General features: G+C 39.4%; 2 protein-coding genes across 7 annotated transcripts in view; one reads left to right on the forward strand and one right to left on the reverse strand.

Annotated features, from left to right (window-relative positions):
- The window catches only part of LOC112463883 (fatty-acid amide hydrolase 2-like), a 10,569-nt gene extending 3,630 nt beyond the window's left edge, over nucleotides 1-6,939 (forward strand). For 3 of the 4 annotated variants that reach the window (XM_025030555.1, XM_025030554.1, XM_025030553.1), the window contains 9 exons: nucleotides 2,238-2,408; nucleotides 2,806-3,025; nucleotides 3,470-3,687; nucleotides 4,423-4,534; nucleotides 4,889-5,187; nucleotides 5,263-5,361; nucleotides 6,075-6,242; nucleotides 6,346-6,525; nucleotides 6,654-6,758. In XM_025030555.1, coding sequence (XP_024886323.1) covers nucleotides 2,241-2,408; nucleotides 2,806-3,025; nucleotides 3,470-3,687; nucleotides 4,423-4,534; nucleotides 4,889-5,187; nucleotides 5,263-5,361; nucleotides 6,075-6,242; nucleotides 6,346-6,525; nucleotides 6,654-6,758 — 1,569 coding nt within the window. In that variant the 5' untranslated portion in view covers nucleotides 2,238-2,240. Of the gene's footprint in view, nucleotides 1-2,237; nucleotides 2,409-2,805; nucleotides 3,026-3,469; nucleotides 3,688-4,422; nucleotides 4,535-4,888; nucleotides 5,188-5,262; nucleotides 5,362-6,074; nucleotides 6,243-6,345; nucleotides 6,526-6,653 lie in introns of those variants that run through there. The other variant, XM_025030556.1, reaches the window with a different exon arrangement.
- A 315-nt stretch (nucleotides 6,940-7,254) lies between these two features.
- The window catches only part of LOC112463879 (myosin heavy chain 95F), a 33,340-nt gene continuing 13,774 nt past the window's right edge, over nucleotides 7,255-26,820 (reverse strand). Inside the window, exons 1-18 of one of the 3 annotated variants that reach the window (XM_025030544.1) lie at nucleotides 24,747-24,893; nucleotides 15,578-15,771; nucleotides 15,134-15,207; nucleotides 14,914-15,043; nucleotides 14,659-14,823; nucleotides 14,055-14,467; nucleotides 13,430-13,689; nucleotides 13,139-13,296; nucleotides 12,882-13,046; nucleotides 12,377-12,600; nucleotides 11,547-11,738; nucleotides 10,475-11,458; nucleotides 10,087-10,226; nucleotides 9,711-9,755; nucleotides 9,078-9,198; nucleotides 8,880-8,997; nucleotides 8,398-8,613; nucleotides 7,255-8,002 (exon numbers count right to left, since the gene is read on the reverse strand). In XM_025030544.1, coding sequence (XP_024886312.1) covers nucleotides 7,851-8,002; nucleotides 8,398-8,613; nucleotides 8,880-8,997; nucleotides 9,078-9,198; nucleotides 9,711-9,755; nucleotides 10,087-10,226; nucleotides 10,475-11,458; nucleotides 11,547-11,738; nucleotides 12,377-12,600; nucleotides 12,882-13,046; nucleotides 13,139-13,296; nucleotides 13,430-13,689; nucleotides 14,055-14,467; nucleotides 14,659-14,823; nucleotides 14,914-15,043; nucleotides 15,134-15,207; nucleotides 15,578-15,758 — 3,738 coding nt within the window. In that variant the 5' untranslated portion in view covers nucleotides 15,759-15,771; nucleotides 24,747-24,893 and the 3' untranslated portion in view covers nucleotides 7,255-7,850. Of the gene's footprint in view, nucleotides 8,003-8,397; nucleotides 8,614-8,879; nucleotides 8,998-9,077; nucleotides 9,199-9,710; nucleotides 9,756-10,086; nucleotides 10,227-10,474; nucleotides 11,459-11,546; nucleotides 11,739-12,376; nucleotides 12,601-12,881; nucleotides 13,047-13,138; nucleotides 13,297-13,429; nucleotides 13,690-14,054; nucleotides 14,468-14,658; nucleotides 14,824-14,913; nucleotides 15,044-15,133; nucleotides 15,208-15,577; nucleotides 15,772-24,746; nucleotides 24,894-26,820 lie in introns of those variants that run through there. The other 2 variants (XM_025030545.1, XM_025030546.1) reach the window with 2 other exon arrangements.

Here is a 26,820-nt window from a genome sequence, read left to right on the forward strand (position 1 = left end):
GAACAAAAACAACTACGTTTGAATATCGCGTTCTTGATTAGTAAGGCGTACGTGTCGTCTATCATTAAAAAGCACCAACTATATTCGCTTCTACATGACGATACTGAATAAAGTAAGCACTTGATATCCGGAGCCAAACGTCTCGAAACCCGATAAGATAAATATTTGTATAGATACTTCAAATAATGTGTGAATCTTAATTAATGAATACATCGACTCTGATGTATTATCATTTGCTCAATTATTAATTGATATTTTCTCAGCATATTTTCTTCGTAGGATTATAATTAATGATGTCTGAATTGTTGTAACAAATATATTGTTATCAACAACGGTTTCATCGGAACAAACACTTCTCTCAGTATTTCGCGCTTACGTAATATATTTTAATTGATATTTATCGGAGCCAACTCTGGTGTATCAGTTTTTCCTGCGCAATGCGGAAAGTCACGACCGATTAAAAGATAATTTCCGATATCGCAAGAAATTATGCATTCGAAATATAATATAAAATATAGTTGACAACTTTAATGACTTAATTATGCAGAAGGGAGTATTTTTTTTTTTTACACGTTCCGCGCGAGTCTTCGTGCAATTTAGTGAAAACACGAGAAAACCGACGATTGTCACGATCTTGAGATTGTCGAATCTAATCTTCCGTAATAATTTTCGTGCTGGAGAAGGCGTTTTCGATGTGACCGATGAGGCCGATTTTGTCGTGGATGTCGAAACCGTCCGCGCGAGGATCGCGCTGAATATTGTCGAGAGCGAAAGCTTTCTTTCGTCTACGTTCGCGGCCGATGATGATGAGGAAATCGCCTTACATGGCACCCCGCGCGGGAAGAATTGAATTATTCAGGATACACACGTAGCTCCATGTATCCGGGTCTAGATATTTTGTACGTCGCGCAAGTGTCCGTATGGGAGTGTACTTGACCAAAGAGCAGTCCCCGGGTCGCGTCGCGTCGGTCAATTTACACGAGCGTTTAGTCATTCCTTTTTCCGCAGAAAACAGCGAAAAAACAGACGAGAGTTTATTACCATGTTGAAATACCGAGCTCTTCGTTGACGCAGACGTAAAAAAACACTTGCGGATTATCGAATACGATGTACACATATTACATATACATATAATATATATTTGTATTATAAAGATAAAAAAAAATATAATTTTTAGAATAGAATTAAAAAGCGAAGTATAGGTTCCAATAGAAATTCGCACATATAGAAACCGGGCTAACTAAGAACCAGCGCGGTAAATAATGCGCGAAAGTTTTATTTTTATTTTTATTTTTATTTTACATATTTTCCAACCGTTGACTTCGTGCCGATTAGATAAGTCAGACTTGGAACACAGCTCCGGTTGGAGTAGTAAAATCCTCTCCTTTCTTTACAGTTATATTTATAGATGCATATATATCATCAAAAATTAAATCGAATCGATTTAATTAGGTGTAGGTAGAGGATTTTACCACTCCAACCGGAGCTGTGTTTCAAGTCTGACAAATCTAGTCGGCACGCAGTCAAAGGTTGGAAAATATGTAAAATAAAAATAAAAATAAAACTTTCGCGCATCATTTACCGCGCTGGTTTTTAGTTAGCCCGGTTTCTATATTCATGAGAATTAAAAAGAAATATATATAATTTTTTTATCCTTATAATAAACGAGATTAAATTATAAAATTTCATGGGGAGGAAAGGGGGAGGAAGAAAGTGTGGCGCGAGGCCTTGGAAAAACGCGTTCCGATTTACCTACGCCGCAGATGCGAACGTGATGTACGATTATTGATCCCGAAATATCTAGTCGCGGCCGATTGCGAAAGAAGCCATGGCATTGTTATTCAATGATCTACGTGCGCGCCAGGCACGCGATAGACTTATGGTTACGATTATCCGGAGCTCCGCGAACCGTGACGCGAAATTCAATAAGACCACCTAGCCAGCATCGCAAAGCTATATGTATGTACGGTTGTTGATAATGCGGTGTGTGAGGTGTGTCCATGATTTTAAAACTTTGTTGCGCAATTGCGTAATACTAATCTCGGCCGTTCTATGTTTCGCTGATAAGCACATCGGTTCTTCAAATATAGATATCGACGTACGTCAAAACCGGCGGGTATTTAAACATTTTTTTGGCTTAAAAGTCAAATCGTCTGAGTTTAACTGTTTATGTCAATTAGCGTAAATAATTTATGTATTAATTTATACATTTTAAATAAAAAGTGTTTACCTTACAGGCAATGTTGTTGAAAATACGTTATGTGTTCTGCGTCATAAATGCCATATATGAAATATTTCGTCGGATCTTGTTATTTATTTACAAGAAACCGCCAAGTATACCACCGATTACTCACTCCATATATATGTTAAGTGCCACGACGATCGCTAAGAAAATCAGACAGAGAGAGGTGAGTTATTCGCTATATTTTTAGCGATAGTTATTCCTTTACTTTGTGCCAGTTGCATATAATTATTACGATAAATTTTTATTTTTACAATTCGCTATACTTTGTAACATGTAGAGGAACGGGGAGTAGTACCGGACAGTAGGTAGCCCCGGACATTATTGAAATTTAAGTATACCGCGTATCTATGGCCATTGTTTAAACATTCTGCACATGTCGAGATACGCAGAAGGGCATATTATAATGTTTAAACAATGGCCATAGATACGCGGTATACTTGAATTTCAATCATGTCCGGGGCTACCCCCCGTTCCCCTATAGATACAAAGTATGTCCTTAGGAAGTTTCTATAAATAGAAATTATCTTAAACGTATTTAAATGTATTTAAAAAAAAAACAGATTACGAGCTACGAAGTGGTGCAAGCGTATGTAACGCGCATCAAAGAAGTAGATCCTTTCCTAAACGCTGTCGTTGACAATCGATTTCTCGACGCGATAATTGAGGCGAAAACCTGCGACCAACAATTGAAAGAGGGCAAATTCGATGTCGAGACTTTAGAAAAGGAAAAGCCGCTCTATGGCGTTCCAATTACCATCAAAGAATGTTGTGCTTTAAAAGGTATGAATTCCTCGATGTTAATACTTTATTCATTGTATCTCTTTACATTTAAAAAAATCACATACATATATATACATATAAAAATGTACAGAAATAGAAAACGCAAGCTTAAATTATATTGAATATATTAATTAAGTACATTAAAGCGAGTATTTGTGGGCAATTTTATTTAACAGTTACACAGAAAAAAAGAAGTGTTAAATCAAGGACGTATATTCTTGTACCTAAGCAAGAATCTCTTACAATTAATTCTCTTACAAGAATTTCAACTTTTTTTTCTTGATTAAACTATATAAATACCTTTAATCAAACAAGTTTTCTTCGTTTAACGCAATTTATATCTTATTTCAAGATTATAGATTCTTGCTTATATACAAGAATATAAGTCTTGATTTAACACTTCTTTTTTTTCTGTATAAATAAACGTTTACTATACGATTGCAGGTTGCAGCTACACAGGTTGCACTTTGCCTCTCAAAGGGGTGAAGGCGGACCGCGATGCCGTGGTCGTCGAGATGCTCCGAAATGCCGGCGCGATACCGCTGTGCGTCACGAACACGCCGGAGATGTGCGGCGGGTTCGACAGCACGAATCTGCTTTTCGGCCGCACTTGTAATCCTTACGACACTAGATATTCCGCCGGTGGATCGTCCGGTGGAGAAGTAATTCAGCTTTCTGATCATTAAATATTTGAGAAATCATTGTTTATGCACAGAAAAAAAAGAAATGTCAGATCAAGATTTATTATACTCAGTATATACACAATTTATAATCTTGACATGAGACATATGAAAGAGACATATTGCGTTAGACGAAAACTTGCTAACTTGCTTGGATGAAGTCACTTATATTCGACTAAAAAGAAAGTTGAAATAAAAAATAGAAATTCTTATATAAGAAGAATCATAGATTGTTCCATAGAATACGAGTATATTTTGATTTGACACTTCTTTTCTTCTGTGTATAAAATAGACGAGGTAGATCGAAAGAATAACGTAAAGTGTGTTACAAGAAAAGAAACCTTTTCCTCCAGTTTATAAAAAAAACCGACCAGCAAAGTTATTGCTTCATCGGTTACGAACGCAGATTATCCGCGAGAATCCATTTTCCAGGTGATAACTTCGAAACATCGAAATTCCAACAATCTTACGCGAGCGAGAGATACGTTGTCTTTTATTACTCATAAAACTACTTTCACTCAGAGCACTTTCCTTTCTCGGGAAACATAAACGCAGCACCACGCAATATCCTTACTTTGTTATCTAAATATTATCCAACTAAGATATGTATCGACTAAATTACTAAATAAATTGTATTTATAACTCCTGTTTAAAATGAAACGATTTGATACGCTCTAAATAAAAAAAAAATAACGTTTAAATAAATTCTTGTTTAAGGGTGCGCTGCTCGGGGCAGGTGCTTCTGTGATCGGACTTGGTTCGGACATGGCTGGCTCTATAAGAGTACCGTCTTTCTTGAATGGCGTTTTTGGACACAAACCCACACCTGGTAAATCGATATTCTTTAATATGTTTGTATTCTACATTCTTTCATCACTGATCCTTTGAGGGACCTTATTAGACTTAAATCCTTTAATTGAATCTATTTTCTTTAGATTATTTTTTTGGTAACATTGATTATATATGTTAAAAAGCCTATTATTGAAAAAAAGAGATATTTTACAAATTCATTATAATGTTCGAGATAAAATAAAAAATTAAAAGAGACGGCTGTGTAATATTAATTTTGCATTCTCTTCTTGTCTTGCAGGACTTATTCCGTGAGTGATGGACACTTCCCATAAAGTTAAAAATTAAAAAGTCCGCTATATAATATTAATTGCATTCTCTCCTTGTCTTGCAGGACTTATTCCGATCGATGGACACTTCCCATACACCGATGACGAATACTTTCAAAAGTTCACGACTTTCGGCCCGATGACTAGATACGCCGAGGATCTCGGCCTGCTTATGAGAGTGATGACATTGAAATGCAATCGCGACCTGCGTCTAGATGTGCCGGTGGACTTGAGACAAATAAAGATTTACTATCGACAAAGTTTGGACAGGTCCCTCGGCGTTTTGCCGATGACGCCGGAAATTGAGAAGTGCGTTCTGAGAGCCGCTAATCATTTCGCGCGGTATGACGTCTGCGCGGAGAAGGTAACAGTGTTTCGCAGCGGGGTACCGGTGTGTATACGCAAGAGATTTAACGTATACGTTAATTTGACGTTACAGTTACCAATAGAGTGGCCAGTGACAATCATCGAAATTGTGATAGCGGGGTTCATGAATATGAAGCCCCCTCAAATGCTGATAGACACGAACAATCCCAAGGTATACAAGACGAGCGGTTTATTTTTCCGCTGTAAAATATACACGAGGATCGTTATATTAAATAATTTAAGACTTTTAATGCCTCGCTGACTGTTGCTAAAATGTAGTCTTACGTAGAGATGGAGGAGGAAAATTTATAATTATAACCAGCTTATTTTCCGTACGTGAAAGTCACGTCACGTTCGTGCCCTTTCCATATCGCGGTGAAAAAAACGCGGACGTATTTCACTGCGAAGCATTACGGTATTGCAGCCGCGTATAGCGTAGTATTGCCGCAACGTTTATTTCAGAAGTGGAATGTGTTATTTTATCATTGTTACGATACATAAATATCATTATCATTTAGAATATCACAGGAATCGAGACAAATAAAACGGAAGATTAATATAATATTAATAATTAATGTAATTATAAAATTAATATATAATCTTCCATTTTATAAATATATATTGTGTTTATATTTATATATATTGTTACATTAAATGTATATTTACACGTAGTATATCTAAATGTAAAAGATATGCTTATAATATGCTATTTCTCCTTATGGAAAAACTACTATAGTTAAAAGAAAAAAAAAAAAACCCACACATAAGACTATAGTAATTGCTGTAATATTCACCATAGTTTCGTGTATAGTTTTTTCACAACTACAGTAGCTTTTCTGTAGTATTTTCTCGTAAGGATTGTGCTATTGATATTGTTTTTTGCAGCACCAGAAAAACGTATCGGTCGAGTTGCTGAAAGCTCTGTTCGGCCTGTCGCAACACACGAAGCAGATGATTTTCTTCAATCTACTGATTGAGACGCATTTCCCATTCACGGATTCAGAAATATCGCATTACACGAAGCAGGGAGAGGAGATTCGACAGAACCTGCTGGTTAGTGTCCTGGAAGTCTGACACAGTTATCATGTCTATACGAGTCAATTTGTTACCAGTGCCGTTATACATGTGCCGTTTTCTCTCTTTGTCCCTACCGCAGGACTTGTTGGGGGACAACGGAGTATTTATTTACCCCACCTTCCGAAATCCGGTTCTTTCACAGTTTATATTATGCGAAATACTGTCCGCTTCGAGCTGCGGTTTCTTCAATATTGTCGGCTTTCCCGCGGCGCACGTGCCGATGGGACTTAATCACGAGGGGATGCCCATAGGCGTTCAGGTAAATTCCACTGGTCAAAAGATCAAGGTTCTTCTACTTCTTGCAATTAAAAAAATTTAAAATACGTGTACGACATCAAGCAGAGTAAAATAATCGCTTCGATGCGTAATGCATATAAAAACTTATAGGTCATAGCCGCGCCTTATCAAGACCGTCTCTGCCTGGCGGTTGCGAAAGAGCTGGAGATGGCCTTCGGTGGGTGGGTACCACCATCAGTATCGATAAGTGATTAATGAATGTTTGAAAGCTTTTAATTTATTTTGTAAATAAGTTCAATTAAGTTGAGGGTTGTATCTTTGCTGCAAGTTGCAAATAAGATAACGATCTGTTGCGGTCATTTCTCTTACAATATTTCCAAACAAATCTGAAAATATAATGTTTCTAAATAAAAAATACATGCTCTCTGTTACTAAATATTTATTAATATATATTATATATACTATATGTATAAATATTTATTAATATCGTGTAACTATTCATATGCGCAACCACGTGGATTCTAATAGATCACCCGAATGAGATCACTACCGCTTCATAACTATTATTCATCGCGCAAGATCTTTGCGAAATTTAACTCGATATATCACCGCGTTCGCAATCATTCAACTTGCGCGATACAAGTAACAGTAATAAATCGCTCATGTACGTTTTCTCTTTACTACCATCTTTCTTCCGAATGACTTACATATCTACTAAATATCGTCATTAAACTAATGTAAACGAATCTTGAAAATTCCAAAATTATATTTTTATAGTTTACAAATGTATGCTAACAATGCATAAGCTTAACGTAAGGAACCTCCCGCTATATCTTCTTATCTTGATCTGATAGTTTATAATGACTGTTTTAAATTGCAAAACTTGACGGCGAAAAAGCAAACTGTGATAATTTTCACGTTTTTTAGAGTTATACGATGTCGCCAATTTTTTTAAATATATTTTTTTTATGAAACGCGTTATGGAATACTGAATCAGGTCGACACAATTTCTAGAACAGCTAATTAATTCTAAAAGAAAATAGGACTTTTAATATTCGATAATATCGAATATCGACGAAAAAATTCTTCGACTTACGTAACTGTGACGTAATTTACAATACATGTAATTTACAATAGAAATGTATCGTCCGTGCCATAATGCACAAGGCACATCTCGCAAGGCACAGAATCGCCAATGTATTCATCGGGCGAGAAACTACGTAGGAAAGATATCATCGCAAATTATCGCGTTGATTTATGCAGCGTTTTTTCTTTCTTTTTTTTCCACGACGTGATGACGCAAAAATATATCATTCTCCCACACACGTGACTCCCGTCACGAATTCCTCACTTTTTACGATCGCACGGCGCCACGTACGGTTTACCGCCGTACTTTTCCCATTCGCGGTTGAATTCGTGTTCCAGAACTTCGGCACCGCGTTTCCTCGTTAATCCGGTCTCATCCAGGCTCAACTCGCACATCTGCATATCGTCAATACCTGGCGAAGAGAAGAACAATTTCTTTGAAATGAAAATTGTATTATAACAGGGTGACTCAACGTGCAAAGTATAAATACAAATTAAAAGCATTTCTGTTCGGAGACTTCTGCGAAGTCATAAATACCCCTTAGTACCTAATGAATAAGTATAAGTAATCATTCTAGTTTCTGCAGTTCTCTATAATTTTATATTTTATTTCCTTTATCGCCGTTAGCTACGTTTAATCATCGTCTCACAAGACTGATTGCTTTGACCTGACCTAATCGTTATTCATTAGTTTCGGAATTTACTGCCGCGATTCAGAACGTTATTTGCAATGCAGAGCATTCGTATTAGCATGAGCATGGTAAATACATGGAAAGACATAAATGCAACGTATGACCGGGGACTTCACCTGCCACGAGGAGTATCGGCGGTTTATCGGGATGAAGCTCCATTTGTCGCGCCACGTATTGCCCGTCAAAGTGCGCGTACCACCAGCCCCGCTTACCGCCGCCGTGCGGGTTCTCCTGCTGTCCGGCCGCGGAGGAACGGACGAAGGGGATTCGGAAGTATCTCTGGGACGACTCGACTATCTGTTGCTTCAACGGTGTCCTCGGTGTTTTCGCAGCTGGAAAATGCAACACCTTTCGCTTGAAATATCGCTTGCAAGGCCGGTCGCATAATATTTTATCAGTCACCAATCGCTATCAATCTTCCAGTAAACATCAAGCATCAGTTTTACATCTATGTTACATTATCTATGTTATTTTTTTTTATTTACATTATTTAGTGTAATGTTCGGTGTTCACTGGACTATTGCTAATTAATGTACCAATCTAATTGCAATTAACACTATTTCATTATTATTCATTTGCAGTGATCATAATTATTTACCCTCTTCCATGATGGACTTCGGCGCTCTCTCGTTCTCGTCCATGATGGTTCTCCTGCGGTTTCTCGCCTTCCAGGCGTGATAAACTTTCAGTCTGCGATGAAACTCGTGACGACAGGCCTGGAACAAGCGAGTTTTTTTTTTTTCAAATAAAAAAAATTACGGTTATTCAACCGATAAATATGTATGCGTCCACGTACCTCAAGTAGCTCGATGTCGCAGGACGTATTGATTGCATCCCGCAGCTCCGAGTACTTCCACTTGGACAAGTCGTACTTCTTGTTGCTCATAGCCGCCTGCTGGTTACGCACCTGCTCCGATCTACATCGCATGACAGATGTACGTACATAAGAAAATAATATGTAATCGCGGTTTCACAATATTTCGTGACGCAACACTTTTTAAGATTAGGACACGCCGAGACACGCTAAGACACGCGGCGCGTTAATCTATGGGAAAGTTAGTGCGAAATAAGAATGATTTGAAATTATATAATTGAAATTATATTGGCTCACGCGATTCAGAGTGAGTAAAGAGAAATCTACGCAAAAAGCTGAAATTTTAAAATAAATCTCTGCGATTAGTATAGCATGCCTGGAAATGTATGAAAAGAGAATCATCATCTATTTTCCATGACAGATTCTTCGAGGAATAACGCGTTTTCTTTCGACTGGATTTATTTGCGAAATAAGGTTCATCGAAGAATGGCCAATGAAAAATGAGCATAAGTCACGACAAGGATTAATTCATTTGAGGAAAGGGGGGGAGTGAAGAATCGTTAGTCATTAGTCATTAGTCTTTCATGCAAGAAACCCGAGTAATTTATACGATACCTTATTAGCCTGTTGTTGTTCATAGGTGCTCGTACGTCGGAGCCACTGTGTCAATTTAAACAACAAAATAATCTTATTTCTGTTTCAACAACTTTCTATATGATTCTTCTCGCGACGCCAAAATCGTATTTGAACGGATGAGTTGAATACAGTATATATATATTATCAATTAGATACCGATGAAATTACAGTTAGATAAAAGTTTAACTGATATCGATACACTTAATCAATATATAATTAGTTTAATCAGTAATAAACCGCATAGTTGGCTTAAATCATATTAATTAATGTAATTATCGAGATACTATCCAAGGCCGATTTCTTTAATACATCTGTCTAATATTTAATTTTAATAATAATAAACTAAAGGTTTTACCTTCGTATAGGCGGCGGAGAATCCTCGACTTGTCCATTCGATTCTTGAGCAAGCCTGACCGCCAATTCGTGGTCTCTTCTTTCTTGCTCCAGTAATTCTCGATACCGACTTTCTTCCATGGCTTCCTTCTCCAATTGGGCCTTAATAAGAGCATAATGTATATTAATAATCACTTACGAAAAATTGTCTGATTATTTGTCAGACATTCTTTGGCAAACAAAAATATTATTTTCTTGTCGAATATTAATTATTTTTCGAATTTAAAAGTAATAAGCTAAACAATTTGTAACTGTATATACAATTTGCAACTACAAAGATAATATTTTAAATTTTTATATTGAAATTACTTGTTTATAAATTAGTGCGGTTATATAGAAATTCGACGAACCTGGAGAGCAGCCGCGGTCTTCTGATCCTCCTCCTCCTGTTTCCTCCTTTGCTCTTCCTCGATCTTTCTCCTGGCTTCCATATCCAACTTTTTCCGCCTGTTCACCTCCTCCTCTCTCTTCCTACGTTCTTCTTCCTCCTTTCGTTTCTTCTCCAGCTCGAGCTCTTGCTGAATCTTCCTCAATCTCGCCTGTTCCTCGGCGACTTTTTGCTGCTTCACCATATCTTGAAGAGAGGCCATTTGCTTGTTCACCTGATTCACTAAAGACGTGTAGAGACCGTCGATCTCCGTCGGCGCAATCCTCGGATTGTTTTTGATCTTGCGTATAGCCGCCTCTAGATCGTCGTCGAGCCTCTTCATGTCCTGCGTCGATCGCTCTCGATTCTTCAATTGACTCGCGGTCTCCTCCATTCGCGTCAGCTGCTTCCGCAGATTTTTAATCTTCATGATACCGCGGATACGCGGCCGATGCTGCTTCTTCGCGATGTACATTCTCGCCGTTTTTTGCAAGACGATCAAATGCTGCCGGCGATAGATGATCTTGTTCTTCAGTTTGATCACCGACAACGCGCAGAACTGCAGCTTGTTCCAGCGCGACTTCAGCAACCACTTCTTCACGTTGGCGACCAGCTTGCGCAGATTCTCCGGATCGGACCTCATGATCCGGTCGAACTCCGCGAACTTGCCCGGCTTGAAGAAGACTCGGGTGATGCCGAACTTGAAGTCCTTCTGGTTCAGCTTTAAGCTGTGCAGCAGCGCCTCGCAGAAGAATCTTGGATCGAGCTTGGCGAGCTCCGGTGGCAAGTACGACTTGTACATGTTGTAAAGCTCGTGGAACGGCACCCGACTCGGATATCCGTGCTCCATCAATTCCAGAACCGACGTCATTCCCGAGCAGCGTAACTGATTCATAATGCTGTTGCCGTCGAACTGATGCGCCACCATATCGCTATTCGGCTTGATGCATCTTATGAAATTTGTTCCCTAAAAAAAAATTCAGATAAGAATTGTAAATAAAAAAGTTGAAGCATTCAGTAGAAATTCTGTAAGTTTAAAAAATCTTTATCCTTACATTGCTTTTTAACTTGTCCATAAGTTCGCCGAGCTGCGTCTTGAACTTACTACCGACGCTGATGAAGGTGAGCTTCCCCTTTTGCAACGAATGATTGGCGAACTGCGTCCTGAGAAATTTATTACCGCTTTCCTGAATGAGCCCTTCCAGGGAGGCGTGCAACGCATCGTTGTTTTTTTCAATGAACTGATTCTGCGGGAATAAAATATAAACTCACAGTTTTATATAGGTATATATACATATATTTGTTACATGCTTTACCTTAGAGGTAAAGAATATCATATCTACATTATGAATTCAGAGAAAACAAGGTTTAAAGTTTTAAATAGGGAAATAATATATCTTTTTAGATATAAAAAGTAGCAACTTGATTTATTAAATAACAATCAGAGAAATAGGACTGTTACGATATATAATTAAATTAGAATCAAAAACCATACGATCCAAGCTTGGATCGTATGGCTTTTGATTCCAATTTGATTTAATAGTATAACTGTCAATAACACATTGCATCTGATTTAAAAATTAAGCACTATAAAAATTTTCAATACGACTTTTTTCTAAACATTGTATCTTAGGAACTAGTAATAGACACTTTACCATTATACAATTTAAGCTGCTGTTGTATTAAAAAATGTATTAACTCCATTTTGGTAAAAACTGGAGATATGATTCTTTACTTGTGTAAGATACAGATATATATAGATTTCTTTCCGAACGCTAAGATGCAAAATGCGTCTAAAGGAAATCAGGAAGTGCTTATTAAACAAATATGACTTCGATTTATAACGTTTTTTATACACTATTTTGTGGGCAACACATTGCTTTACCGTTTGATAGCAAACACCACCGGCGTAATGGCGAATCACGAAGCCCTCGTCGTCTCGTAATTCTCGATGAGCCTTCAATCGTGACGTTCGCGGTAAAGTGATGCGGAAATGACCGCTCCATGCGCGATGAACCTCGTTGGTGAAATGCGCAAAACTGTGAGTCGGCAGTTTCGATTCCTCGTCCAGCAGGCTGAAGATACCCGTATTCTTCGATTCGATTAAATCTGAAAGTTAGCGTGACACGCGATTTATCTTTAAAATCTATAAGCGGAAGTACTATATTTAACTATTTATCATTTTTATCCGTGAAATCTTAAGTAAAACTTTGAAAGAATTTATTCAGATAAAACGACACCGCCTCTAAATTAGCTTTATATTAAAAATAAAAAGATAATCTGTATAATTCATTATTTGATAATTACATGATTTGTGCTTTTTTATTTTGAGGAACAAGTGTTCGAATTTGTGATTTTGCACTCTATCACGCAATTTCAATTTCACGCACCGATGCAATCCTGATTGTCGACGTAGGAGATTTTCGGGACGTTTAAGGACTCTCGGGCGTAAAGCTCCTGCTCGTACTTCAGGATCCGCTCGTTGAAGAACTGCTGAAGCTTCTCGTTGCAGTAGTTTATGCAGAACTGCTCGAAACTGTTGACTTTAAAGTATTCTGCAAACACGTGCGAGAAAGAAAAATCATCATTGCGATTCGTTTTTATACAATCCGGAAGAAAGTTCGCTGATCGAGAATAATTTTCCTACCGAATCCTGCGATATCTAGCACACCGATGTAGTAACTCGAGGCCTTGAAAGGTATGCTCTTGTTGATCCGCGCGACAATGTGATCAAACAGTTTGCTATAAATAGCCTTGCTCAAGGCGTCCCTAGCGTTATTGGCTTCGTAAACCTTCAGGGGCACCCTGTCGCGATTAGACAAATCAGTAAAAGCACTCGAGGAAGGTTGCATTATAAAAGAAAATTTAAGAAATATTTAAATCCGTAAAAAAAAAACAATAAAAACAGGTATATTATTTGAAATTTTTGTGCACTCACATAATGACCGTTCCTTTAATGCCACCCCGACTGGTTTGCATCACTTTCGATACCAGAGCTTGTCGCAGCTCCTCGGGATCAACCCCCAGTAATTTTGCGGATATCGTCACCGCTTTTCCGGAGTCGGCGGTTATTCTGCAGCCGCCCTTTGTGTCCTCCGGATTGTCCTCGAACGTGATGTTGCCGAGATGAAGCACCGCGGCCACCATCGTGTAAATCTCCATGCGTTCGGCATCCGTTAAACCGAGTCGGGTAAACGCCTTTGATATAAGAAAGATAATAAAGAATTTAGAAACGCGGAAAATGATTAAAATAATAGCGCAAAGAATAAGAAAGCTTAGAACAATTTATCAGCAAGATGAGAAATAATTATCGAAGATTTTTCGAGTTTTCAGGTTGTTTGAAGATCATGTGATTTATGTCGCAGTGTGGAAGAAGTTTCATCAGAGATAATAAAGAATTTAGAAACGTGGAAAGTTATTAAAATAATAGTGCACAAGATAAGAAAGCTTAGACATTTATCAATAAGATGAGAATAAATAATCATCGGAAATTTTTCAAGTTTTCAATTTGTTCGATCATGTGATTTATGTCGCACATTAGAAGAAATTTCGCCAGCGTATACCTGATCGATAGCGTTGAATCCTTCAACATCGTCCAAGATGGGATCGTGGAGGCTGCCCTTCTGTATCTGCTCGCGACTCTTTTGCGCCTCGTTCAATCGTTTCTCCGATCTCGCGTTGCAGAAATATTGGGCGCAGCCATTCCTTAGATAATAAAAGTCGTCCGGCTTGGTGATGCCCAATTTCGCGCGCAGATCGGCCGGCGCGCCAGCGCACATCATGTAGAACACGTGGTAGTTCCGCTCGTCCGGGCTTTGCAGGCACACCCTGGACTTCTCCAGCAAGTAGTGGGAGATGTACCCGCCGACCACCTGGCACTTGGCGTCGAAGTGCACCTCCATGAACTTGCCGAAACGCGAACTGTTATTGTTGCGCTTTGTCTTCGCGTTGCCGAACGCTTCCAACACCGGAGTCGCTGCGGATTAATTGTAGCAAAAAAAAAAAAAGCGTCATAATTTGAATTTTAACTTGTTGAACCGCAACGAAAATATTTTCTTAGGACACATCTCAGCTTGCGCAATTTTTTGCACACGTCTTCACACGGTGTTAATTGATTTGAATTACACTTTGCTGATTTCATCAAGTTCTTATAATTCTTTTGTTTACCATCGAGAATCCTTTGTTCGATCGGGCCGGCCGTCGAGCCCCAGAGATCGCAGAGGTACCGCAGGAGATACTTGGTCGACTCGGTCTTACCCGCTCCCGATTCGCCGGATACGATAATGCTCTGAGATTGTTTCAGCACTTTCATGTCTCTGAATGCTTTGTCGCCTGCGAAGATAAAGGAAAATTGCTCTGTATTCTCGTCAGGAGCGTATCAAATGGGGAAAGGGGGTGCCAGAGGGGTCATTATGCGCGTACCGATGGCGAAGACGTGCGGTGGCGTTTCACCCAAGGACTTTCCCTGATAAGACTTGATGGTCCTCGGCGAGTAGAGATCCTTTACCTCGTAATACGGGTTCACGGCTATCAGAATGTTGGCGACGTAAGTCTGAAATTTAATAGCGGAACCGAGAGATTAAAAAATAGAAACGCAGGGAGAGCGACTCGACCTCTCAGCGTCGCCGCCGTAATTACTCACGTATATCCTGTCCTTGAAGTAGCGAGTGCGAATATTATTCAGCAGCGTGGCCTCGTTCAGGTACATCAGGGCACCTGGGGGAAGACAATTTAGAGAAAAAGGAGATGAGGAGGAGAAAAAAATCAGTGAAAGTGCCTTTGCAAAAGAGCGAAAGTCTCGCGTGAGAAGCGAGCGTGACCGCGCGATCTTAATCTTCTGATATATGTATAAAATGGACGAAACGCACAGGCACGTCACGGTGTATAACAATCGGAGGGAGCAATCGCGAGTAAACAGGCGCTATAACGCTATATCTTTTCGCTCCGTTCTCTCTTCCTTCATAACATCCGCGGCGTAAAATCAGCCTCGTTGCCTTTACGAGGTCGAACCGTTTCTCGGAATTTTTCCTTTCTCTCTTTTTCGTAAAATCACGAGATAACGCGCATGTGCCGCGGGAATATTTACAATTGTCCTCGACATCTTTGGTATATTCGCCGGCAGGATGTACTTCGTCCAGCGGACAGGTGCGTTGCGGATATTTCGGGTCGAGGGGCACGATCAGGGCGTCCCCGTCCACCATGTCCGTGAATTTCCCGATTATGAAACCCTCCTGGGGGTCACGGACCCACACCTGTTGGTTCTCCATCCCGAGCTTCACTCTGGAACATACGATTATACGATCGAGATGATACACTCCGCTCTATTCTCCATCGTCGTTACTTTAGTCTTCGTTTTAGATAGAGAAGAGAGAAAGTGCATTAGCTGGAACGTTTCGTATAATAGATATAAATTATAATTCTAACGCGAGAAATATAATTAAATTATTTATGAGAAATGTCATTTAGTATGTAGGCTATCTTGAGATCACCCGACGTTTTTCTAGCTATTTCACAATTAATTCCTCAGCTGATTTAAAATTAATATTCTTTCAACAAAAGCATGGAGATTGTCGTTGATAACTTTCGGGGAATTAATTGTTTAAATCAAAGAATCCTTTTCAAATTAAGCCTTGGACAACATTAATTAAACAATTTTAAGTATTCTTTACCAAGATTTTAATTTAATTTCGATTTGATTCTTTCTTAAAAAAATACATAATATTAGAAAATTGCGGTAAACGACGACCTTCCTCGATTTCTTCGCTGAGAGAAAATCGACTTCAAATTGAACAAGGCATATCTATAGTTAAACGGATATCCGGTAGTTTCGCGGAATTATCCCGTACGAAAGCGCAGATTCACATTGAAATTCGCAACGAGAGCGATCGATGCGAGCGAGCTATAGTGCTGTAAAGACAAAATGAATCCGTGTGTCATTCTCGCGCGCTTATGCGGAACGCAAATCGCCGACGACAGCTTCTGCTGGCGCGGACATACTTTCTAGCACCGTGTCTTTCGGAGAAGTTTCCGGCGAATGAATCGTGTCCGTCCGTCCTGACTTCCGCTCTACCACGTATGCTGAATGGAGATTCTTAGCAGTCCCGGCGATTCTCGGTCTTATTTTAAGCCGCGCATTATTGACGGAAGAAGCAACAAAAGTGCCATGACGGTCGATAAGGATTGAGGATTGGTCGTAGTCCAAACAGTGGTCCGTGAGGATCTCTCAAGTTAAAGCTTCAGATAAACAATTCTGATAAATGGCTATCGAGCGTTATCAGAATGTATATTCGGAAACAAAATACGAATCTCATTGTATTTGATGGTCAAAAAGTTATAAACTTCTACGAAATCGTTCCTTCAATCTCTTAAATTGGAATCGATATTAAAAATATTTTTAATTTTACTTTCGAATAAAATAAAAAGTTATTTAATTAATTCTACATTCCGCTAAAAAAATTTTCTTTGATCTTATTCGAATTATAATTAAGTATTCTCAAGGTGTCTAAAATACTGTCTGCTGGTAGAATTAAGATCGACGGTTTCAGGACACCCCGTATATGCGCAATTATTATCTCGTGCCGTGCAGGACAATTTTGCAGTAATGACGGAAGTGCAGAAGCTTATCGGTTTGAAAATTGACAGATGGAACTAGGTTTGCACTTTTAACGTTAATACCCTGCGTATTTCGACGACTCCGTCCTCGCCTCCGGTGCGACTGAACGCGAAAATCGAAATTCTCGGTTTCAATTTATCGCTTATCGCGACGCGTTATCGAGATAAGCGACGACGACGGGAGGCACGACAACTCCAAAATAATCGCCGTTCCTCTTCGGTGAAACATGGTGCAGCTGCTCCATGTATTCTTTCCATATCTTTTTTCTTAAAACAACAGACATTGTCGGATTATGTTCCACTTGTCGAATTATATCTCTTTCGGCATTAATGTCCCGCCAAAGAAATTCCATATATAAAATATAAAATTGTAACACAGTTCTTTTTTAAAGCTGTCGCTTTTACTTTTGAAAAACCGCTTTTAAAATTAATATATTTATATAGAGTGTATCATAAGTCACAACCCATCTCTGGAGAATGAATCAACAAAGCCAAAGTAAATCGAAAATAAAAAATGACTCAATTACGTTTGAGCCTTCTTTAAAGAATTTCAATCAAATAACTTTTAAAGTATACTTCTTTAGTATAACTTCTAAAAAATTCTCAAGTTCTTATTGTTATCAAAACAATTACAAACTTTTAATTCAAATAAAAATAATAATCCAAATAAATTTTTCGATTACTTGACTCTTTAAAGAAAGCTCAAACGTAATTTCGTCATTCTTTATTTTTGACTTATTTTGTCTTCGTCAACTCATTCTCCAGAGATGAGGCGCGACTTATGATACATGTGCATATATTAAAATATTGACTACCAAATGAGAATCTTTAAATGAAACAAAAATGTGGGCAACTCTCGACACACCTTGTAGAAATTGGAGATCTGTTTTTTTTTTTTTTTTTTTTTTCAAAATGGTATTATTATTCACAAATTCCTCAATTTTTCATCCACCTGTCTGCTATCGCGCAGAGATAATTCTGCGATTGCGTAACGCAGTCCTTCCGACGATTTTCGAGTTCAGCTTGCGCGGCGGACACGTTCCGGGGTTGTGCAGGTGGTCGTGCACGGCATACGATAAAATCGTAGACACAGAGAGGCACAAAACGACGGGTCGTTTTGTCATTTCCTCCGTCGTTCTGGCGACACGGCCGCGCCACGCCACGCCGTTCCGTATGTATTTTCCGGCGTCACCAGATTCGACAATCCGACAGGCAAGCAAGCGCGATCAAAGGTCGTCACGAGCGGCTGCATCTCGCGTTTTTACACGCGCCGCCGGCGCGCCGTGACAGAATTTCGAAAAAGCCCCCCGTCGTTCCCGTCCCCTTGTCGTCGGTTGCGACACAGTGCACTAAACCTGTCACATTTGCATGCGAGCGCATCCGATATGAACAACGTTTTTACTTAAAAAAAAAGCGAGCTGCGCAGGAATCTAGATATATTCATCTTTATTCTTATTTATATTATCGTATAATATTTTCTTTTTGTCTTCGGTTTGTTACTCCTTTGAATGCCCCAATTTTATGCTTTGTTCTAAATTAAAATAAAATATCTGAAACCAGCTTGTGACAAAACGGCGAAACTTGGTATACAATTCGGTAGAGTATTTGAATAAAAATCTAGATATACTTAAGTATTCATTTGCACTTTTATTTATTGTATTTTTTTGTCTTCGGCTTGTTACGCCTTCAAATGCCCCAATTTTGTTTCGTTCTAAATTAAAATAAAATAATCTGAGACGAGCTCGTGACAAAACGCGAAACTCCGTATACAGGGTGTTCCAGGTCAGATCAATAAAACTTCAGGGTCTTATAGGATATTAAAGGAACAAAAAAATCTCGTATAAACATAAGGCCAGAAACGATTCGTTAAAAAGTTATAGCTAATAAAAATTTAAAAAAATCACGTTCTTTAGTGACTTTTAAAAATAACTATCTACTAATTGTTACACTAAAGTGCGAATGCTACGAATGTAGTGTTTATACAAAGATCATCAAATAATAGTTTTTTCAAGTTTCTGCTTTTTTAATTGTTTTGAGCTTATTTTCTTTTCAAGGCCTTATCAGAATTAAATGAAATTAGGAATGTAATTTAGTTTGTTATTTAATTACCTATAAAATTTATTTTGTTACTTTTTTCAAATAAATAAAAAGTTTCGAAGAGTTATATTTTTAAAAATAATAAAAAAACCATAATTTTTTAAAGTTTATTATAGCTATAACTTTTCAACGAAGCGTTTCCTATATTTATAGGAACTTTTTTGTTCCAAATTCAATTTCCTACAATACCCTGAAATTTTACCTGGAACACCCTGTATAAAAATCTAGGTATAATCAATTAATCATCTTTACTTTTATTTATCTTTACTTTCTTTTGTCTTCAGTTTGTTACGCCTTTGAATGCGCTAATTTCATGTTTCGTTCTAAACTAAAATAAAATATCTGAGACGAGCTCGTGACAAAACGCAAAACTCGGTACAGTTCGGTGGAGTAGCTAAATAAAGACTCTGAATGCCCGCAATTGTTACTTGATATATTACACCGCGATTACCGTGTCGAGTAGCAGTCGCAACTGCTGGGAACGCGCGGTCGATCTGGAAAGCGCGAGAAATTGCCTTGTTCCTTCTGTCGTACTCTCCGCATCCCGTTAGAGATATCGTAACGGTAAAAGCCAGCGGTAAATCCTTGCATCGATCCGCAGGACATCGCGGCTACGGGACGGCGGCGACGCGACGCGGCGGTGCATGCGTTTTGAATCGCGCTAATCCACAAGAACGAATCTCCGCGTGATGAACAATGGCGACGACGTATATCGAAACGGTTCCTTAAATCGATCCCTATACCGAAGCGATACGGCCGAACGATGAGGCGAACAATGTTGCAACACGTCGCGGCGTCTAAGCATGCTAAGAAGCAATTTTCTGCGTTCCGAGAGATGCGAGCTGCATTGCAAAGAGAAAAAGAGAGAGAGAGAGAGAGAGAGAGAGAGAGAAGAGGAAAAAGAGAGAGGTGAGGAATCGTTCGCCTTCGGTTCGTTCACCTTCTTCTACTATATAGCAGAAGAAACCGTAACGTCCAGATGTTGCGTCGTTTTCCTCCTTTCCTCTTCCCGTCGTCTCGTTAACCCTTTCCTTTTTTTCTTTTCCCTTTTTTTTTCTTAATTCGCGGCACAGCAAGGCGCGGTGGTATCGATCCCCCCCGGGTCGCCTCGCACGGGCACGGCGTCTTTGCTCTTCTTCCGCCCGACCTGTCAGAGATCGCTTTCCCGGTATTGTTCTCCGAGCGAGAGGCGCGGTGCCTCTCGCGTTCTCCGCGCCTTCGTTCGCGCGACCTCACGCTCTCGCGGAGACAATCGCGCGCTAATGCGCACCTCGGGATCGGATCCGAATGCACTTTGCGTGCGGAGGTGCCTCGCGCTGACGCGTACCGCGCGACAGGCCCCCAATCCATTGAAAGGGCCCGGTCGGGAGGGAATGAAAGGGACGCGAGAGGAAGCAGGAAACGGCAGGTGGGACCGGCATACCGAAACAGGGAGACACGCGTGAGCGCTCACCGAATTTACCGCACCAAAACCCACGGCCAAAATAAAAGAAAACATTTTTTTTTAAATATATGTAGCTTTCTCGAGAAAATAGAACCATATATCTGTGACATTTTTATCTATTATTTTATTAGCGGCGTATCTACAATTTAAAAAACGTGGGATATAATCCTCGTGTAATATTGAAACTTATTAGTCCGACATTAATCGCATTACTAAACATTCTTTGCGGAAATTATTCCGGATCGCAATATCGAAAATGAAGTCAGCGAGTAATAATATGTTAATACAGTTCGAGATGCGTTTATTAAAATACAGTAATTTATCCCCCCAGAATGTTAATTAATAAACTTCAGCAAACGCGAGATCTAATTATAATAAATTCGCCGCGCGATGATGAGTTTCTTGTTTCAATCACGGCCGCGGCGATGTATATTTCATCATTTTACGTCGTTTAACATTAATTGGAACAACCTTCGCACCATCGCCGTCATCAAAAGCACTTGGTGATTAGATCGAGTGCAGTGTGGGTCGAGCTTTCGGTCCCGCGATCTCCAATTTGCATCCAGTTCCGCTCAGCATTTTGCGCCGATTAATGGAGCGGCACAATTGGCAAAATAGTTCGACCGTATCTCTCGATGCACCGAAATATTAGTGGACAGATTCTCCATTAATTTGCGCAATATGCGGATATTACCGCTAATTTAACTGCTTATTATTCCGCTTGTCACCATTAAATGGCATTGGTCACACGAAAAAAAGAAGTGTTAAATCAACACTGAGATATTAGTATATGTACGCAACAATAGATATATAATCTTTTTATAAGAATTTCAACGTTTTATTTCAACTTTTTTTTCGTGATTGAACTATGTAAAACTTCGTTTAATAACTAACTATATAAATTAGGGCTGTTATTCTTCTATAGCTTCGAACCTTCGAAGTTTAAGGTGTCTTCGAAAAATATATTTGCGACATAAACTACATAATAGCAACATTAAAAATTTTATTCGGATTTTGTTGTATAATTTAATAAATGTGTGCCTATTTGCAGTACTATTATACTATTGTGTTAAATTAACAATTGTATTATTGTGATTCTTCGAAACTTTGATCTTCGAAGATTTTTATGACGAACGAATCTTCGAATATCGAAGCCTTTGAAGCAAATCACTAGTTCTATAATATAAATGATTTTATTCAGACAAGTTTTCTTCGTTTAACATAATATAATCTCATTTCAAGATTTTTTTATTGGTGTATATATGTCAACTTTTTTCGATCAATGATGTAACGTGACTCCTTGCAAAATGCATCGCAAATGTCATCGGTTTAACAATGTGTGTAATATTTATCCCTCAAAACGGCCGGAAATTGATCTTGGCGAGTGCTCGCCGTAGCCGAGGCTCGGTATGCAAATTGACGGACGATTTATTCTCCGTGAAAGAGAGAACCGATCGATACTGGCCTCGGGAACGGCGCGATCGGAAGTGGCGACGATCCGCCGTTTAAGTGCACCCGCCGATCGAGACCGTGGATGAGTCATGGGCGTCCTCGATGTCTCTCACGGCACACAGCACACGGCACTCGCCCACCTACATATACATATATAGGATCGTGCAACTCTTTTTCCGCGGTTGCGTAACGCGACTCCGTGCCGCGTCATAATACATCCGTACACGACACGTTCGTCGAAAGGATCCGCTAAAATGACAGCGAAGCTCTTTTCGCGACGGGGGTAATCTCGATTCTGTCGACTCACTTTCGCCGCGGCACTTTCGCTAAAAGAGACAACGGGGGGTGAACGCTCGTCGCTATCTCCGATTATTTCGATGAGTTTCGTAGATATCATTAGACTGTGGCTGTGTGAAAATATACCGAAGATATATTAACACGTGAGAGCGTATCGCACGTGGTCCCTTGTAGAGTCGCTGAAGTCGGGATAATCTCGATATCTCGCGGAAAAAAATGTATTCAAAAATATATGTGTAAAGTACTCAATTTCTCTCAGACGAAAGATTTCGACTGAGTTTGAAGATACTCGAGAGCAAACTGGTCGCACTCTATGAATTTAAAGCTAATCATGATTACTGGACTCGTTGATGATGATGCTTCTTTCGAGCAACAACGATTAATGGGGAGGAATTCCGAGGAATCGTGAAATTGGTTTAACTGTCCCTATTAAGGTTCGCGATTAATATGACGCGCGGCATGAATGATTAAACTGCAGAAGAACGGCGTAACACCGAGCGTCCCGTAATTACACGACGCGTTCGATAAGAAATCCGAGATAAGGCGTAATTATATATAGGAATTTCGCGCGGTAATTAAGACCATCTCGAATCTTAACGAAGAACGCGACTCGCGACATGTAATACACATATACTTATAGAAAATTAAGTGCAAATACGAACGCTTTAAACAGCGACCGCTCGCAATTCGCTCTGATTCATTGTATATCGGACTTATCTGAGAAAAATTCTTTCACACGTCGTTATCACTTGTATATCGTTATCGGGATCTGGCTCAGGTCTAAGATCATTGTTTTCGTAATTCCCTCCCCCTCTCTCTCTTTCTCTTAAAAAAAAAAGAAAAAACGACGCTGTTGCGAAAACACGCGGAAAAACGGCGCAACCGGCAACGGTGATTACGGTTTTGCAAAGGTACTCATCCACCCGCCTATATATTTCGCAATCGAAACGCCGAGCGTTTCGCGAACGAGGTGCCGCGTATCATCGTACATTACGCGCAAGAGAGCGCGGGCAATTTTTCTCTTTCTCCTCCCCCCCCCCCTTCCGTTTTCGTCCCCCAGCCCCCGGCCACCGGGATTGTTTTACCGAGGTGCACGTAGGCGCTTACGCAGGTTCACACACTAATTCACACGGGCCAGGCCGCGCCGCGCGCTTTTGCATTCGCGCATTTTGCTGCAGGTGCACTGCCGCGCGCCGCGCCCGCCCGCCCCCCCCCCGTTCCACTCTCCTAATCACGGACTAGATAAACCGGCGAGCGTGCATGCACATAAAGGAAAAAGACTTCCCAACGGCGATTTTTCATTCCCGCTCCGCCGCGCCGCCGTAAAAGGGATACGGTGATACATTACGTAAAGCTTATGCGCGTCCGAGCGCCTGAATCATTTGCCCCGCTTATTTATTGTTGACCAAATTGGTAACAACGAATGTGTTGATTTTAACGTTTCCCTTTAGAATAGGTAGTAATAAATATAAAGATTGTAAGTTGTATAAATAATATGAGTGTGTGTTAAGAAAAATTGTAAACCAAGTCCACTTCTTGGCGATGCAAGAGCTGAAGTTAATACCTACCCAGACAACACAATGTCTCAAATTGGGGCATAAGACGTCTTAATTTTAAGAGTTTAATTTTAATAAATGTTCTGTTTTGCAAAAGATGATTTACTAAAGGACAACGTTAATAATATATAATTTATCCAAATAACACACTTAAGACGTTATATCATAAGACGTCTTATGTCCCAATTTTGAACATTGTGTTATCTCGATAAATTATCATTAACGTTTTCCTTTAATTTGTTATTCCTTTAAATTATTATCTTTTGCAAAACAGGACATCTTTTAAAATAGATGAAGAATCGATACATCATGGCTTTCCCTTCAGCGCGAGTTTACTTTCGCGTCTTCGAAACTGGAAATATCGGAATTTCTATTCAGAAATTAATTGCAAAATATTGGGAAAACCAGGAGAATAATATTCCGTATTGTATCAACTGTTTATATTTCTGGAGTTACCGGTTCTCCAAACTTGTCTTTGAATCGCGTCGCTAGCACAAGTTGATCTCCGATTCGTTCGACGCTCGCACCGGCCTTGTTGTTCTTATACATTCGCAAAGTTTATCCCCGGCGGATCGAAATATCGAGTACGTACTCGCGACGTATTACACGAAGACAATATCGCCAGTTACACCTGTCGAAAATATAACGATTCAATCGCGCGCTCGAGCGAAGGTGATCGAAGATCGGCTCTTATATCGCTCTACGCGGCGGAGCGCGCGATCGCGGCTCCGGCGAGTTTCGCGAGTCGCAAAAACCGATTTTCGCGAACGGACGGTTTACAGGGCAGATTTACTCACCGTCTCGCCGTGCGAGGACAGTCAGCCGGCCGGGGCGATACTATACGAACGGCACAAAATCCGACATGCAACTGTCGGCAGTGTCGGCGCGACTCCGGAGCGACGAGCCCGCTCGCTCGCTCGGCGATCCACGGCCGTTTCCGCCGATGCCACGCGGCAAACAGCGATCGTACCAGCACGTAGATCGCGCGTACCGCCGCCGCCGCCGTCGCTGTCGCTCACAATCAGTGGTACCCCCCCAGTACCCCCGTTCGGAGATGATCTTAGAACACTCGGAATGTTATAAGGACCGAGGGGTGCACGATGGAGCGTGCAAATAAAGTGAATTTGCAAATGCGGAGGTTAAACTGTTCGCCACTTGAAATATGAATCTCAAATTGTGAATTTGGGTCATTCTCGCGATGATATTGTTGTTGCTGGTACTAGCAATGTACTCGATCTTGAGATCAGCGGAAGAACGCGGAACGTTAAGATGAAATGGAAATTAAATCCGTAATCAGTAATTGCAATAAATAATGTAATAGAAAATAATTTTTGTAGTTTACATGTGTTTTTTTTTTTATTCAGATATGTATTTTAGTGTGATTATAGTGAGGTAATATAATAATTTATCTGTATTATTCAATATAAAATAATGATTTATATCATAAGCGTAACGTATATAATTATCTAATCTATTCACTTATTAGATTACTATTGATATATATCTATTATATAATAAATTTTATATAATATTATATATTTCTAACATAGATCGCTGTTTTATAACACAATAGAAATAGATTATCATATTATTATTAATATACAATTTACTTTGCCAATTTTTGAATTTAAATTCTGTCGATCAACTGACGTTGATAATTACCGACAGCGTGTGAATTTATCGAATGTTGGTATTTTGTTAAATACAAATTAATTATAACATTAGGTAAATTATCAATGCACTATAAATATAATAGATTTCATATATATACATATTTTATATATTTAGTCCAGCGGATTCAAATCTAGGGGCAAAAGTCTGTCAGTAATCAAATCACGGAAATTCTGGTCTCAAGTTTATCCGGGCCTATATTAATTTGTGATCCAGGCACATAAAAAAAGTCTTGTGTCCACGATGCTAGAAATCGCTCCGAGATCTCGGACGGAGAAAAAATTGACCAATCATATTTAAACAGTTCGGCATTGGTCAATTGCCGAACTGTTTAAATATGATTGGTCAATTTTTTCTCCGTTTTAATTATAAGGGCCTCATCATCTCCGATTAGTTTAATCAGCCGATTATTCCATTGGAACTGACCAATTGCATTTGACCAATCCTGGTTGGCATCGGAGATGGTGAAACCGGCCTTAAGTTCACTTTACCAAAAAGTGTACTAGGCTGCGTTCAAAAATTTTACTCGGGTGCACACCGCGTCGTTCTATCTTTGTTATTTACTAAAAATTGAACAAGAATAGAACGACGTTGGTGTTATAAGAGTAGCGCAAAAGTCGGAAAATTTTGATCTTGCGAAAATGCCGAGAACCGCGTGTTCCTATTGGTTTCCCTCCCTTTTCCACCCATCATTCTCTTTCTCGACATAACAAAGACGGCATAACCTGTTTGATGTGGTCTGATGTCTACTTGTGTAACTAAAAGAATATGAAAAAAGCGTTAACGCTAATTTTGTAGCAAATGCCGCAGTGTTGTGCAGACGGCTGCTTTTCGCGGCAAGTAAAAGGAAAAGTTTTCCATCTTTTACCGTCTGGAAAGTCTGATTCTGTTCGTAGAGCTGAATGGATTCGCAGAATCGGACGAGAATGCTGGACGCCGAACAGAAACACCAGACTCTGTGAGGTATTACATCAGTGAAATTTTATAGTATTTTATAATATATTATAAAATAATTGTATAATATATTATAGTATTTTATATTATATTATAATATATTATAGGATATTCGTTGTACCATGTAGAAAATAGATAGTATATGTATTATAATAATGCTTAATAATATATATATTTTTGTATTTATATATTTTATACGTAGCTTACGAATTAGTCGCGTAATAGATAATTAGATAATGAGAGCAT

This window comes from Temnothorax curvispinosus, unplaced genomic scaffold, assembly GCF_003070985.1.
Source record: "Temnothorax curvispinosus isolate PA1 unplaced genomic scaffold, ASM307098v1 QBEX01013732.1, whole genome shotgun sequence".
Classification (NCBI taxonomy): domain Eukaryota; kingdom Metazoa; phylum Arthropoda; class Insecta; order Hymenoptera; family Formicidae; genus Temnothorax; species Temnothorax curvispinosus.